Source organism: Parus major, chromosome 9 (genome assembly GCF_001522545.3).
Source record: "Parus major isolate Abel chromosome 9, Parus_major1.1, whole genome shotgun sequence".
In the NCBI taxonomy this organism is placed as follows: Eukaryota; Metazoa; Chordata; class Aves; order Passeriformes; family Paridae; genus Parus; species Parus major.
Genome location: NC_031778.1, coordinates 9,408,045 through 9,425,149, shown reverse-complemented (window position 1 = coordinate 9,425,149; position 17,105 = coordinate 9,408,045). Strand labels below are relative to the sequence as shown.

The window sequence follows — 17,105 nt, the reverse complement described above, 5'->3', positions numbered from 1 at the left end:
GAAAATCCATAGGCAGGAAGCTGCCAGATCTCAGAAAAACAGAGGATAATTGGAGACAAAAGAATGATTCTGTGTTAAAAACTTACTTAGCTTTGTAGCAGAAGAGAAGAAATGAGAAGCATGAACATAATATTTCTGAGTTTTAAGTCTAGCACTTTTTCAGAAGTTCATTTTCCATCATAAAAAGACCACTGTTACTTGGCACTGGAGAAGGGAACAAAGCTAATCTTTTTCTATCAGATTTACATTGAAAAAGATGGGCTTTATCTGCATGCTCCAGTACTAGTTGTCTATGTAGATGATAATACATGTGCTTGTTGGTCATAAGTGGGAACAGAGAAATCGACTGAAGCAGCTCAAACAATGCCCAGAACTTTAAAAAAAAAAGTATATATATATGTGTGTGTGTGTGTGTGTGTGTGTGTGTGTGTGTGTGTATGTATATATATATATGTATACAAATTCAACTGCTGAAATAATATGAAGCTTAGAGACCCCAGCAGGTTCCTCAAATAACTGGAACTACTTAGACACTGCTGGTGGTGCTGTGTGAAGTCAGCTGCAGTGATTGAGCCTCTCAAGTGAAACAAGATCCATTGCTGCAATGTATACATAATTTAATAAATATGCACTAATACTAAAATTTATAGCATGCTTCACTGAGCATCTTGGTTAAAGAAACTATTTTGACTGCTCTAGGGCATACTTGGGAGAGGAGAAAAGGGTGAAAAAGGCCTTCCTGGGTTCCCTGGATTGCGGGTAAGAAAGTTACACAATAAATTATATCACAAATTCACTATTATTGTGCAGCTTAAGTTTGCAATTTCAAAAAAGACTTTAAGGATTTTTTTTAAACTAATCTGTCATGCTTCCTGTATAGAATATTTAGGAGACTTCCCCTGTGACTTACCCTGTCTCAGACTTAAACATAAGCTCACACAAACTTTCCTTGGAAAGAAAGTAAATCTGTAGGGTTATCCTCTAAATATTTAGACCAGCACAAAGCTGCTCTGGAATAGCACAGTATTAACTCAGTAAGTTTAACGTTCTCCATACATGCTGATGGCAGTTTTTTACAGCAGCTTTACTTGTGCTTGATTTGCCTAATGGTGTTGAAGTGGAGCAGCATTCCACTACTCTGCTTGATGCAATATGGGGAAAAAAAATTAAGTGCAAACTGGACTGGCATGCTTTGGTCTATAGCTCTAATTCTTGTCCATTTCTCACAGAAACTATTTGCAAAAGCTTTGCAAAGTTTTTGGAAGATATCCCAAGTAATATTTATCTATGTAACATTAACAGCAGTTCTGGATAGGTTTAATTTTATATAAGTTTTACTGTTTCAGCTTACAGTCTACTTGTTTTTGTTAGGGTCATCCTGGTTCTTATGGACCTGCAGGTTTTCCTGGAATGAAGGTATGAAGGCAGAAAGTATAAGCAGCTCCCTGAACAGTGGGATCAGTGAGAATTTGTTTTCTGTGGATTTGTGCAGATTTGGAATTTCCACATACTTCACAGCTCAGATTGCATTCCTTCTTTTCTCTTCTGCTACCTGTTGCCACAGAAGCTGTATGAACTCTGTGTCTTTGAATTTCTGCCTTGGCTGAAATTTGCTAATGAAATCTGAAGTTGCAAGGAGGAGGAAAAGTCAGTGGGACACACATACAGCATAATAGAAAAGTTATGCAGCGTGTTAACTTCATTTTTTATGGTGACATTGTTTATGTAATTTTGTGGTGCATGCATGTTTTGTTCATGTTTCTGGCTTGAGAAATTCCAGTGATGCTAAGTCAGATAAATTTTACTTATGAAATTATGACATCTTACTGGAATAAAGAACAATAGATGTATGTGTATAGATCTATATCTTGCCCAACTCTAATTAAGGTAGTGATATTGCTGTTCATAAATCACATTAATGTATAAATATTTGCCTCTAGAGCTGTGTTCCATATGACTGTTTCGTCTGCAAAAATACTTTTCTCTTTGTTTTTCACTCCTGCCTTCCTAAAGAGTTTGAGTTCTGGCTGGATGAGTATATTAGAAAATCATAAAAAGAGAAGAGAGCTGATGTGCAGCTGCTTTCCATGCAGTAGTTTAAGAGTCATTCAGCAGGCAGCAAAACAATTTCAGCTGTATTAAGCAGACAGTCTGTCAGAGTCTGCTGGTATGGATTCCAGCTAATTCTGCGCCCCAGGTTCGCTAAATCTGCTGAGCACTGTCTGAATAACCTGGCAATACATGCTGTGAATTTTCCAACACAGGAGAGTCTGTGAAACACCACCTCCTGTACAAATCCAGTCAATTCTCTGAAACAAGCTGTGGACACAATTATAACATCACAGTACTATACAACTGCTTTACTGGGTTTTGCTCAATTAATTATGTCTTAACAGATAGATCAAATTGTATTTATGCGATCCTTTCCAGGGTGAAACAGGATTTGCTGGTTTTCCTGGACAACCTGGCTATCCAGGCATACAGGTAAAAAAATGACCACACATTCACACCCCACTCCCCTCTGTGCCAGTATTTCCTCCCACTTACCAGGCCATTTCCCTTTACACGGTCATAATTTCTTTAAAGATCTACTGTTTTCATGATAATTATAGTTATTCATCACTCTGGTAATAAATAGCAATGTAAGAAAACATTCCTAGCTGGTGCATGTGAGAGTGGGAATTCTATTTTACATACCCTAGGAATTGTTAATCCAAATAGTTACCAGAAAGTATAGCAGGATATCTACCTAATGATGAATTGTTGTACTCTGCAAGGTATTCGTGGTTGAGCTACTTTCCCTAGGGAGGTAAAGGAAGCTGCTATTTAGTTAATGGTATGATCCTATAAACAAGGATGAAAACTGGCCCCAAATGAGGTGGCTAAATTCCATTCAGATGGGCTTGTTTGTGTGATTTACCAAAACGCCTTGGCATGTGTTCAGTGCATTCACTTAAGTAATTGTTCCAAGATGTTTACCAGAAAGGTAAGGAAGTGGACTCCTTCACACCAGCTGTACTTAAACATTTCCTACTTTGGCCCACTTAGATGACACTAACAGTCTTTTATTTTACAATACTTGCTGCTTTCCATTAGGGATTAGAAGTGTAGGTGTCACATGCCGGGGAATAAGCAGTAAAACAGGAAAATATTTAAAGTGTGGAAGAGATGCTTAAAATAATTTCAGAAGACCCAGGTGTCAGTCTAGTCACATTTCAGGACAAAAGTTTATGGAATTTTCTTCTGCAGGCTAGAGAACCAATGAAATTCTGACTACTGGATCATACTGTAATTCTGAGTAACAACAAAGACTTGAATGAAGGGAACTATTATATTTCCTGTGGAATCTACAATGCTAAAGCACACTCAGAAGAGAAAAGCAGTTCTGGATGCTACCCTAGAGGCAGCAAAGCACCAGTGAGTCTAGCCAGGGGGGAAGGCCTAAGGAGTCCTGGTATAGGGTCCAAGTGGTCAGCAGTGTATGAGCAAGAGGAGAAGTGAAATGCTGAAATGCAGAAGGTGGGTGACAGAATCATCAGCAGAGACACCTAGGTTGAAAAAGCTCATCGAAGTTACTACCACAGTACAGAGGAAAAACATTATTGCAGAAATTGTGATGCTAATGAACTTGGTTTAAATACTCTGGAATACAAAAGTCAATGAGTGTTTATTTCCCTCTGAAGTAACTTTTTTGAAATGTACATATAAGCTAGTAAATTTTCTTCAAGAGATTTGCACAAAAACCACCTCTGTTATAAACTAAATGTTAAGATTGGAACACACTCTTCATAATCTGTGGTGACACATAGAGGGTAAACATGGCTGGTGCAAACATGTCATATAGTAGTATACAGCTAAAGACACAGTAGAAAGCATACAAATATAAAGCAACAAAGAGGTTTTCAAAGCATGTTTACAAAAGAGAAATGACAAACACATAAAGTAAGTAAGTAAAATACAATAAAAGCATCTGGCTTAGTCACACACTTACTTTCACAGTTAGGACTGCCAAGAGAATGCTGGACCAGCTTCTTCAGCCAAGATTTTAATTGTGTGGTCATACCCAGGAGCAAAAAAATTGCCCACACATGTTACTTTTCCTCCCTTTTGGCTATTATCAACTTCACAACACAGTGATATCATTTAGATATGAATTAAACTGAAACACTGCATATCAGATTTAAACAGAAAATTCATTGCAGTTCAATACTCCCAAAATCTGGAATCAAATCTTATGTGTTTTGTTGTTAAAAAGTTCTCACCCTAGTTTTCATATTCTTTTCATTCAGGGCCTCATTAACAAACTTGAGGCAAGTCATGTTATAGACAGAATAGTGCATTCCTCAGACTCCACTCATTAGCCCACAGCCTGAGTAGCCATCAGTTAACACTACAAACAGTAAACAAAAACATGATTAATTGTTGGTAGGTTAGGCTAGGGAAAAGGCTGAAATCCTGCAGTAATGAAACAGAAAGATGAAATTACAATTGCTAGTGCCCAGAGCAAAAGAAATCAAATCAAGTATAGACACAATGTAATAAAAAAAAGGGTAACTAATACAGATATGCAAAATCCTGAGTGATTGCACAGATGCTGTAGTTTTGATTGGGAAACAATTGGAGAAATCTGATTATTCTTGAAAGGAGAGACCTATCCAGACTGCATCAACTGTTCAGCTGGCCTCACCAGCTGCTGTTTATGATCCACTGAAAATCACATGCACCAAAGAAACAGGAATATGATTAAAACTTCTCCTGGGAACAGCCTGTCCTTGTGTAGATTTTTCTGAAACAAACATGTTCATAGAAAATCTAAGATGCATTCAGATTTAAGGTGTAGAGACTCAGGAAAAACCCCAGTTGCACTGAAAGTAGATTTCATCTTTAAAAAATGCTAACTGTTGCTAAAAGCGTAAAGTGGACTTCAAGAAATTGTTGCCATAGCTTTTGATGCCTAAGCCTGAATGCAGGCAACACAATTTTTTTTAAAATAAACTGTTGGCAAGTTGAGTCTCCTGAAGTTTTTATAGGAAGAGAAAACAGTGTCAACAAAATAATCCAGGCAGATCTATGCCATTATGTAGGAGTATACCAATGGTAAAAACACAGCAAATAGGCAGCTGCTATCCAGAGAGGGTCATTAGCCCTAACAGCCTAAAACCAGATTTTCAGAGACCACAACTGGAATTTATTACTTGAGATACCAAGAACAGACATGTCTGACATTGGCTCATTACTTTTCAGTTCTTTCTTGTGTTCTGGTTGTGTCATTTTAAAATCAGCACAAAAATAATGTAAGACTCGAGCCGAGTACATCTATTATACAAAGCTTTGATTATTTGTCATCATTAAGTTAAAGCTCAAAATACTTTCTAAATTTATCAGAGGAGAAAAAATGCTAGTTTTACTTTTTCTTCCCTGCCACACTGAAGGCTCTTCTGTGTCATTAGGGAAGACAGATTTATGTTTCTGTTTAAAAGAACCAAAGACGATGACACAAGGATATCTTTTTCATTCTGCAAGATACAGTCAAAGAAAACAGGCCAGAGATCAAGAGGGCAGCAGTCAGTGACAGAAATGTCTAATTACTGTAGAAACGCCATTTTTTTTGAAAAAAGCCAAGAAAGAGGCATAGAGGCCTTGTTTTCGCTTGTGTAAGAATGGGTATCCAGTTTTGTGGTCCCAGTTCTCCTTGTCTGTGTCCTAAAAGGCCCTGGAGTCCAGTCCTGGGAATGCAGCCTCACTATGCAGTTCCCACATTGACATTCTTGTTTTCTCACTTCCCACTTGCTGAAAAAGGAGAGGTGATTTCTAATCTACAAAGCAAAAGGTCTAATACAATTTGCCACATAAAAGTCTTCCCTAAAGTCCACTCACTTGGAATTCTAAGTATCAAAATCCAAGTTAATTTAGAAATCCTCCATGCAAAAGTGATTTTCCTCACCCTTAGTAAGTACTTTCATGTTTCCCTAATGCAGATGTTTTACTCATAAGAGCTTTGAGTTTCTCTTACCATTGATAATAGCTGTTAGACTCTGAAACCGTTTTTCTTTATGCTTACCTGTCGTATAAGTAATTTCCTAATTCTGATACAGAATTTCTGTAATTTTAGTTACAGATTGGTTATTAATAATAACAACCAATAATAATATTGGTTGTTAAATGGATACTGATTTACTGTAGTTGAGTCATATTTACAATAAATGAATGAAATCAAATACAATGGTTATGTGTTCAAATAGATGTGTATGATGGGTATATTACTGTTTAGCCACTGGCATCCTGAAAGATACTGATTATTTTAAATATTTTTTCTTGGTTTTAAATGCTGTAAAGTATGAAAATCAAGTTTCCTGGGTGGTGTGTGTTAAATCCTTACATACCTCCCCATTGTTGAAATATTCAGTTACATTCTAGTACACCATATATTTGTATATAAAAAGATTATTGTTGGACTCTTACAGGGGGATCCAGGAGAGAAAGGGCCCCCAGGTCCTCCTGGAGCTGTTGGAACTCCACTGCCTCCTGTAAAAGGTTATATCTATTTTTGACTAGTCTTTGTGCTGTATGAAGTGCAGGACCAGGTGTGTGAAACTGCTCACTGGAGGTGCAGGAGACAGAATCCTAAAACATTCCTAGTGGCCACAGGTTGTGTTTGTGGGTTTGGCCTCGTTTTTTGTGTTTGTCTCGCTGGTTTTCCTGGAACTACATTAAACATGCAAGTGTCAGATTAAAGGTTTGTGCACAAGATCTTCACACAGACAGTCACAACTAGATCTGAGGGACTCTCTCATTATTGGACCTAAGCATATTTACAAAATATCTATAAAAAATAAGTCCCTTCTGGTTAATGGACAGCAAATAAGAAAACTTGCCTTCCCATTGTAATTTAAGATTCCTGTTTTCAGTATTGCCACAACACACAGATTTTAGACTACAATCAAACTTCCTGTTGCATAGCAGGGGCAAAGTCCTGGGAATAGTAGCCCCAACAGAATACCTGTCAATTTATAACCTTCCTCCCTAAACCTCAGGCTGGGTTTTAATGCCCCAGCTTCTTTTATCCCCATCTTACTCATCTAATTGGTGAAAAGATATGTGGAAATTTTTATTTAATAGCAGGAAGCTGCGGGGAACAGCCTGATCTGCTGCCTGCAAGGTTGTGCTTTTGCATCTAATACTTGGAGAGTTTATCTTATGAGAACATTTCAACAGAGAACTCATTATAAACTGTATTTCTAGTGCAGCATTAGAAATTTCTTGTGATCACATTAGTAAGTTACAACAAAACCCCAGTTCAGCAGAACCTCCCCATTAGACAGAGGCTTCATCCTAAAATAAATTTAATTTTTTCCACAGATTTCCATGATTTACATACAACGAACAATCCCATGCTTAATATCTCAAGTAATAGTCAATCATGTGCATGGTGTGAATGAATATAATCTTGAAAGAAAGAGGCCTTTAGCACAATAGAGAACAGAACTACTGCAAATATTTTCTTTTTCCAATTTAATGAAGCTGGTTACATCTTGTTCAGGTTTTCTTTATCAGTATGTAATTGCAATTTTAAGTTTCATATTTGTAGCAATTTTGAAATTACACTTTTAAAAGTCTGGATAATTTCAGCTAAAGTGATCCTGAGATGACCTCCCTGTGTGTACTGACAACACATGTAACATGAAATCCATATTTATTTTCAATGTTACATGCATTTATTTTGGGCAAACATTTCTCTTAGCATTTTGTAATACACAGCACAAAGATAATTCCACAAAGGGATGAAGAGTCAAAAATGTGCTTATGAAATGGTCTGGAATCCATAGAAAAGTAACCAAATCCTCCCACCTTAAAATTAAATTGTTACACACTTTAAAATGTTTCATAAATTATTTTACTTTTGTGCAGTTTCCAAATTATAATTTTGGTTGCAGCTTAATTTAGATTTAAGCTGTCAGTTCTGTCAGGTGTTCAACTCACATGTTTCTGTAATTCTCTGCAGGTCCACGAGGAGATCCTGGGTTTCCAGGTCCTGTTGGTGAAATGGGGTCAGTTGGACCAATTGGTCCTTCAGGCCTTGTAGGAAGACCAGGATACGATGGAACAAGTAAGAGAAATAGAGGAGAAGTGTGAACTGTACACCAAAAGGAAAGAGAACAGCTGAAAGAAAACTGTTCTTTATTCTTGCTTGATGCAAGTTACCAACTGTAAAGACTGTTCAGTAAAAATATTAATTCAGCACTTAATAGCCAGAAAAAGAAACAAAACAATCCAAGCAGGACATTAGGAATGACTAGAAAATGAACAGAAGACCAAGGAGAATGTTTACCATGGTAAACTCATAGTATAACTGTGTCTGGAGTGCGGTGCTAAAAATTTCTGCTCTCCATCTCAAAAAGATGTGAAGGGATGTGCTGGGGATGGCTTTGGTCTGTATAAGGAGCTGGAGTAACTGGGATGTCTGGAAAAGAGATAATGAAGGGAAGGAGGAAAAGAAGCATTTGAAGATCTACAGCAGGAACCTCTTTTCTTGTGGATCCTGAAAAACCTAAGGATTTGGATTCAGGCATTAGTTATATAGAAGCTGTTTTTCAGGACAGTCCTGGGTGGTCTGGAGTTCCCTCCTTGATATCTCACATTAATGCTGTTTGAGCTGTTTCCCTTTCTTTTTTTCTTTTTTTTTTCAGGTCTTCCTGGACTGCCAGGAGTAAGTGGGGAACCAGGACCTCAAGGTTTTCAAGGGGACCCTGGTTTGCCTGGAATAGGTGAATTAATCCCAGGAAGACCAGGATTTCCTGGACCACCAGGCCTACCAGGGCAGCCAGGAAGACAAGGCTTACCTGGACTACCCAGTAGGTTCAATTTATATAACAAAAACAGACTTCTACAGATTAATAGATCCATTGCTTTTGTTGGTGTTACAAATGCAGAGAAGTGAAAAGTGTATTTTGACAGCTATTTCAAAGTTTACATGAGATGCTGAAAAGATAGTTTTCCTATTAGCTTTTGATCAGTGAGATTTCAAGATTTTCATAGTTTTCTGGGTGATTTAAACCCACAAAAGTAACATACATATTAAAATTCTGTTAAGAATATACTACCCGAAGTTAAAAATACTGAGGAAGAAACGCCAGTCTGCATCCTTTAGAAAAGAAAAAAGTAATGTTTTAAGCAGAAAAAAATAGCATTGGCAGTGAGAAGCAATGTGTCAACATCAGCTCTAGCCGTACTGTCTGTTGCAGTATAATCTATGAGCAACAACTTGTAAAGCATTTAATAAGATCCCTAACTTTTCATGTTAGACTAACAAGAGAATGGAGAGGAGGACACATGACCTAAGCTGTTGAAATAGTAAACCTGATTTATACTGGCTGGAAAATTTGTTTTTTTCAAAGGTGTAATCTGTACTGACAGAGGGATCCCTGGAGAACCTGGAGCAAAAGGTCAGATAGGCCTTCCAGGAAGAAAAGGTGCAAAAGGAGAGAAGGGTAAGTTAGTCTGGATAAAAACAATTTGAGTACAAAACCTTTTCCAGGAGTGTCAAATATAAATATGCAAGAAGTTCATGGTAACTTGAAGGATGAGGCCCATCAATGTACAGAGTTACACGGTCTGTTGGCATTGGGGCATCTGAGTCAGCAGAGTCCTTTTAGTGCAGAGTTACTCAGCACTGTAAAGGGAGACTGATAATCCTCTCCAGGTGAGATAACATGAGATAAAATGGTCTGTGCACTACTCACACAGAAAAGAAAAAGGACAGCATTATTTTTTGTGTATTAATTTTGCAACTTTCAGTGTAATTTTGACACTTTCATGTAGGAAGTCAAGGCCTCTGCTCATGTAGTGCTGGTCCTCCTGGTCCCCGTGGCGTGCAAGGACCTCCAGGTACTCAAGGAAGGAAAGGACAAATGGGATACCCTGGAAGACATGGAGAAAAGGGTGACCCAGGCTTATCTGGTGCAGTGGGACCACCAGGGCTCCCTGTGAGTATCATGAGCTTCAGTAAACAACATCAAGTTACCTCTCAACTCAGGAGGCATTTAAACAGAATGGTGGAGAAAGTGCCCCAGAAAACTATCTGGAACTTTTATCTACTTTAGTTTATTACAGTCTATTAAAACAAGCTTTTGCTTTTGGGAGCAGACTTACTTTTTTTAGTGTGCTTCATATAGTTTATCTTAGTCCCCAGAGTGAGCAATAATTCAAAACACCACTTAACCTAACTGCTTTAGGAATACAGTATATGGTAATTTATTGGTCTTGCTGTGATTTTGACCTACTTCTTCTGGTCTAACATATGGAATGTACATCCAGAATGCTGCATGCCAAAATGATGCCAAATAGAAGGGGGTTTTAATATACTCTCTTGTGTGAGAAAGGGTTTTCTTGGAAAATTTAGGTAGATATGCCCTGCTTTATAACTGTTGAATTATGGTTAGGTTTTTGGGTGGTTTTGAGGGGCATGTTTAGAGGGGGGTTTATGCCTTTTTTGTTGTTCTTGGTTGGTTTTTATTTTTTTGCGATTTGGGTTTGTTTTAATAGCGGATGGAACTGTTTTTTCACATAAGGAATTGCTTAAAACTTTCCAGAAAATGTTCTTTCAAAAGAAAAAAAACCAAACAAATGTATTGTGAGTCTGAGAGAAGGAGGTGGAAAGGCTCTCATTCAAGTTCCAATAGTTTCCTTAGAAGGTTTACATTTTCTCTCTTTTATTTTTTCTTAAAAGCCTATTACCTGAGTGGTGTATGTAAGAGTCTGATGTTTTTATTACTTCTGAGAGTATGTTCTGGCTCTTGTGGCTCTGAAGTAAGGATTGAAGCCTTGTTCTGAGCTTTGCTCTTCTCTTAGGTTACTTGAATTGAGAAACAAGGACAAAGTAATCACTTTGGAAGGAAATAATTCACTTCAGTACAGAAGTGCTTTGGTCTAATAGATCATTTTTCTGCTCTTTTTTCTTCCCAAATATTTAATTATCTTTTCAGACAATAATAATTGATCACTGCCTACTTGAAGATCTAGACGTACCAAATAGTCACTTCTAGCTTCATATATACATTTTTCAGAAATCTGCTGCCTGATTTAAAATTGTCAATCATATTATAAACTCCTTTTGCTCCACCTATTTTTAAGGGAAAGATTTTGAGTAACAGAGGAAGCTGCCTAAATAATATCCCAGTTTTTGTACCTTGGTGGCCTTTTACTTCCGTGTAAATTTCATGTAGTTTAAAGTACTGATCTGCTTGTACTGTTGCAAGATCAGACCTTTACCAATGATGAAATGAAAAGTGCACCCTGCTTGGACAGCTGAAATCAGCATAAAAATATAGAAAAGTATTTATTTTCCCCTTTAAACCTGTCAAAACATATATTAATCTAAGAATATGATGTACCTAACTAGATGAATTTTTTTATTGATGGCTTTGTGGGTTTTCATTCAGAAAGAAAAGCATTGCTTACTTCCTGTTGTGTTCTGTTCTGGGAGGACAGCCTCATCCAGTAGTCACCACTGTCCAGATATTCCCTTCCTCAGTGGATTGTGGGTTGACATCTGCAGTGGGAAGAGTACATGAATCATTTGTCTCCTGATATTCTTACGTTTGCAGTCCCACATCTGTGCAGCCATGGGCCCAGTGCTTCTGGCTTTACAATTTCTTTCAGTGTATCTGTGAATGTGGCAGAGTCAGCCTGAAAAGGCCACGTGCCATTCACACTTGTCTTTTTGACCATCAAAAGAGAAAAGTGCATCCCTTTGGTTACTTTAATTGGTCTTTTTTAGGGAAACCATGCAAGAGATAGATATCTGATTTTCCTTTCAATTCCCACTTCAATTCCTTGCTGGAGATAACTGGCAACTCTTTTCTTTGTCAATGATCAGGGGACTCCTGGTTCAGCTGGACAGCATGGGGAAAAAGGAGAGAGGGGTGATCCAGGAAGAGTTAGAATAAAAGGTAAATACACATTTTACCATTAACCTTTTTTTTCCTATATGATGTCTAGGCAATAGTGTGAGAAAAATATTAATTTACTCTTTATTAAATCCATTAGCTCAGTAAGTTATTGAAACCTAGAGGGCAGATATATCCAAACTGCTCTCTTGGTACCATCTCTTCTTGCTAAACACAAGATCAACATAGTGTTTTGTGGTTTTTTTCTCTATAGTTAAGCCATAAAACAGTTTTAACAGCATGTTATTAATGCCAACAAATTACTTTTCATGTCATGCAATTGACAATTGGGGTCTTCCAGGGGTCTGTACAGCAAAGACTAAGCATACTGTGAAACACTGTGAAAGCATAAAGAAATACTATTGTACAGAAGCCACCTTCTGAAGTGTCATATACCAATAACATAGCTGATATCTCAAATTAGGCCTCCAACATCCTTCTTGGGAAAACATCAGACTCAATGACTATTTGGATTCCTCTGTTTCTAAAAATTACTCTTGACCAGGCATTGAAGAGAAACAATAGGCCACCAGTTGCACAACTGGAATTCATGTAATTAAATAGATCAAAACCTCTCCACAGTTATGGTTATGATTTGCAAAAGCAAAAGAAACAGAGAACAATCAATAAATTACAGCAATCTGATGGCAAAGCTTAGTTAGAAAAGCTAAAACAGTTATTCACAGAAGACTGTGCTTCTTATTGTTTATAAAATGTTAGCTTAGCTTTGGATGCCTGTGGCTTTTTTACAGATGTTGGAGCAGGGGAAAACATTTGCTTTTGTTTGCAAAGGATTTCTTGACACAGCAGAATGCATCTTTGTATTACAATAGTTTTACTGTCCTTGATGCAAAAGTTAATTTTTAATAAATATTGGTGCAAGAGAAATCCACAGTGTGGGGAAAAAAAAATAAAAGCCTTTGGGGAATATTGATGCAAATAATCTGCATCATATGGTACTGCTATATCCTGACTTCACTAAAATCAAGAGTAAATCTATGACCTGTTTCAATAGTAAATATTTTAACTCTATGTATAGGATGGACAAAAGCCACATTCCTGTGGTGCCTGTGAACATGTCCTTTACAGAGAGACCAAGTTGTTCCATCCAGCTACAAACTGCCTTCCTAAACCTAAAATGCCTCATTAAGGAATATGAATTCAGGGATGGGGAATTATCATGAAGATAGAACACCTAGCATTTCCTTAAGCAGAAATACCTCCTCCCCCTAAAATTACTGAAAATATTATTTTTTCCCAAAAATACTTTAAGGATTAAAAGGTGAAAGAGGACCTGCTGGGCTTCCAGGATTTCCAGGCCAAAGAGGTCTTGATGGCAGAGATGGGGAATTAGGATTACCAGGGGAAAAAGGAGATGAGGTATGTTTGACTTCCCCAGATTTTTTCCATTTCAATTAACATATTATCTTATGAAAGGTTATGAAAGTTTTTATCCATTAAAAAATTAGCTTCTTTTAAGTATTACTGTTTATTTTGGCATTCCTGGATATAATCTCTCCATATACTATGTGCAAATATAAAGGGGTCAGGAAACAAAAAATACACAAACCCCTTTGTTCCTATTGCCTTTGAATATTTAAAAATACTAATGTCATCCATGTAGTCTTTCTATTGTGAAAGTGTTTCTCCAGATAATTCTCTAACATTCTTTTTCATAATCAGAGAGAGGAGAGAAATGATCTCTTCTTACTTCTTACCAAGAATTTTTATTTCAGGGTGATTCTGGAGTAGCAATTCCGGGTGAGAAAGGATTCCCTGGGCTCCCAGGACCTCCTGGGGTAAAAGGCCAGATGGGATTGCCTGGTTTGGGGCTTCCTGGGCCTCCAGGAGCCAGAGGTAGCCCCGGAGACTTTGGTGATATGGGTGATGTTGGGCCACCTGGTCCAAAAGGCCAGAAAGGTAATTTTGAATGTCTAAGTTAAGAATGAAGTAACCAAATATGTTTGGATGTTTGGTGGCATCCATTATGGTTTAATATGTATTATTCTATATGTATAGCTATGTGTATATATATAGTTCTATTCATTTAGGGTGAAAATAATATTAATTTATAGGAAAACACAATTTATAATTAAAACTTGGCTAGGTTTTTGTTTATAAAAATCTTTAGCAAAAAAAAAATCTACATCAGCTATAGATAGAATTGAAATGGAAATATTTTGTTCTTGCAGTAGAGAGTATTGTAAGACAAATTGCCATGACAATTAAAAAAGAATTTGTCTTTAAAAAATACAACTGTATTACAATTCAAAATATTACCAATGTTCTATAGTAAGTATCAAAAAATACATATTTTAAGATTCCTCATCAAAACTTCAGTAATATGGAAATAAAAATGTGTATAAACAGCCACTTCACATTTGCACATATGGTTTGGTAGTTCTCCATTTATATTACAGTAAGGGTTCAGACTCCAGCTAATCTAAAATCAAATAAATTTCTTCTCCCTCTTGCTTCAGGTGAAACTGTCTGCATTACATCACCATATCCTGGAAATCCAGGTCCCCCAGGTTTTAAAGGTGTTCAAGGTATGTTCATGCATAGAAGAATTTTTGATTTCTACTGAAATGGAGTTTTAAGTTTCTAATTAAAGAAAAGAGCTATTCTAAAAATCTACACTATTCTAGTTTTTTAACTAATTTTGTTTCAAAATGTAGAACTGCAAACACACAGGAATGTACTCTATTAGAATCAAGGGTCAGACAGCTGCAGTTTGCACCATCAGAAGGTGTGCAGGCAGCCTCCATAGAAGTAATTAAATCAAGATAGCTTCAAATTCTGTCCTGCCTCAATGAAAATGCATGAGATTGTAAAATATGGCTGGAGTCGGATAAGTCCTAGAGTATGTACATCAGGAGAAAGAGATGTGCAAGGCAAAAATATGCTGCAAGTCTGTAATTTCTGAAACTGTATTGCTCATGGCAACTTGCAATTGAACCCTAAAATCTCAATACTTACCACCATTACTTCAGCTTATTCAACTTAAAGTCAAAGAACTCACCCAGGAACTGGAAAAATGTTGCTTGTGATCACGTCCAAGACATTTGAAATATCCCAGCAAATTCAGAGGAAATGGAGATAGTGGATTTTCAAGCTGGTATTACACAGCTCCCTGACATCAGTGTTGTGGATGGGAGCAAAAATTTTTACAGACATGAAAGAACAGGGATGAGTGTACTAAGCTCATCCACACCATTCCAGAAGCAGGACACAGCACAGGAGAGTATAAGAACTTGAGCTGACACCTGTCATTCACTAGGTTAATACTGTTCATGGCCTGTAACATTAAAATGTTGTAGGAAATATTTTTTTCCTAGTTGACACTGATGATTTGAAGTCTGCTATTAATGGAATAGGGAACATGTTAATTTAGAAAAACAGCATTTGTTTATAACTTGGGCAGTGGATCTTGCCCAAAAGAAATTAAATCAGCTTGTTTTCAAGGTATATGAATTTGTATGGGATAAAGATAAAATCCTTAGATTACACATTTTAGTGTTCTGACAGCTTTTTTTTTGTATTTCCTTTTTATTTCCAGGACAAAAGGGTTTAAAAGGACTCCCTGGGCATCCTGGACCAAATGGCTTTGATGGGCAAAAAGGCCATCGAGGAAGGCCAGGAGCAGGAATCCCTGGGCCAGAAGGTGAACTGTGCTTTTCCTGATCTGGGAGAGCTGCTGTAATGCACGTTGTCATGTTGTAATGCATACATGCAGGGAAAGGTAGGGTAGGGTAAGGTAGAATTGAGTTGAAATGAGTAGTTCAGTGTCCAGAGAGCAAAGGCATTGAACTGGACAAAGTGACAGCAGTCAAGACAGATGCTGCCCCAAAAAAAACCCCTGTCACTTCCCACAGGAATTACCTCCTTCAGTCTTCATGTATCATTAACTATAAATAAGAAACATGAAATTTGATTTATTACATTATTTTTCTTTGAAAGATGACAATTTAAATCTGGCTGAATTTGGACTACAATGTTCCACAGTTTGGGTGGTGGGGGGTGTAACCAAAACAAAAAACCTTGAACACCTCCTGAATTAAGCTTTATTTGAATTTTAAAATCTTATTGACAGGTTTTAGAGGCACAGCTGGTGATCCTGGTGATGAAGGTGAAAGAGGAGCTACAATTGATGGCAAAAATGGCCTTCCAGGTCCACCTGGCACAGATGGTCAGAAAGGTCTCCCAGGTGACACCACATATGGTCCTCCAGGAATCCCAGGCAACAGGGGACTGCCAGGACCCCCTGGTGCTCAGGGAGCAAGGGGCAATCCAGGCATTCCAGGACTTCAAGGTATGGGCCAGTTTCTATGAAACACTTCTACATGTTCAAAAAAAGAATCTGAGCAAAAAGTTCTCCTGGTTCAGAGAAAACTTCCTCTCACTCAGATCCGTAAAGGTGACTGTGGACTGTACTCCCATTACAGTTTGCTGTTCGCTGCAGTGATGTCTCCACAGCACCACGTCCTTCCCACCCCACTGAGGATATTGCTGTTTCCTTTTACAGCTGTTCCTTTTGCCTGGCCCTAAGCAGGTACACCCATCCTTCAGTGCAGGGAACACCTCTAGATGTGACTCAGTGCTGTGCACCTCGTGCAGGCCAGTGAGCTACCCCCATCCTGCTCCTACACATCAGAAACTCTCTTCTGTACCTATATATGAGGGTTGAATTTGCCTTTGTTCCTTAAAGAAAGAAGTTCTCCATAACAGACAATTCTAAACTGCAGAAGATCATCACTTTTCACAATGTAAAAACTACAGGATAAATGGTATACTATAGTAACTGAACATGTACATTTCAAAATTAAAACTAGGAATTCTGAGGGACAGTGAGTAATGGAACTAACAATGTTTTTCTTCCAGGACAGCCTGGCACCCCAGGATTTCCAGGTGCCAAAGGTTTTAGAGGCCCAGAAGGTGATATAGGAGCACCAGGCTGTCCAGGCTTCCCTGGCTCACCATGTGTCCCAGGCTTACCAGGACCACCTGGACTCAGAGGTGTCATGGGCCTGCCAGGACCTCAAGGTACAACAGCCAGCAGGTTGCCTTACAGCTCTAAGCTTTGCACATATTTTCTGCCAGATTTAATCACATGGTTTTTGTGGCTGGCACAACAGATGTTCCCATGGGGGCTGCTCATTA

General features: G+C 37.8%; 1 protein-coding gene across 2 annotated transcripts in view; it reads left to right on the top strand.

Moving 5' to 3' along the window:
• Nucleotides 1-17,105, top strand: part of COL4A4 (collagen type IV alpha 4 chain) — a 63,275-nt gene that overhangs the window by 24,110 nt on the left and 22,060 nt on the right. For both annotated transcript variants that reach the window (XM_015637530.2, XM_015637529.2), the window contains exons 15-29: nt 700-759; nt 1,372-1,416; nt 2,431-2,484; nt 6,465-6,534; nt 8,003-8,107; nt 8,688-8,852; nt 9,396-9,488; nt 9,820-9,983; nt 11,876-11,948; nt 13,219-13,325; nt 13,682-13,865; nt 14,426-14,494; nt 15,505-15,609; nt 16,039-16,257; nt 16,827-16,988. In XM_015637530.2, the coding sequence (XP_015493016.1) occupies nt 700-759; nt 1,372-1,416; nt 2,431-2,484; nt 6,465-6,534; nt 8,003-8,107; nt 8,688-8,852; nt 9,396-9,488; nt 9,820-9,983; nt 11,876-11,948; nt 13,219-13,325; nt 13,682-13,865; nt 14,426-14,494; nt 15,505-15,609; nt 16,039-16,257; nt 16,827-16,988 (1,675 nt within the window). The remainder of the gene's footprint in view (nt 1-699; nt 760-1,371; nt 1,417-2,430; nt 2,485-6,464; nt 6,535-8,002; nt 8,108-8,687; nt 8,853-9,395; nt 9,489-9,819; nt 9,984-11,875; nt 11,949-13,218; nt 13,326-13,681; nt 13,866-14,425; nt 14,495-15,504; nt 15,610-16,038; nt 16,258-16,826; nt 16,989-17,105) is intronic.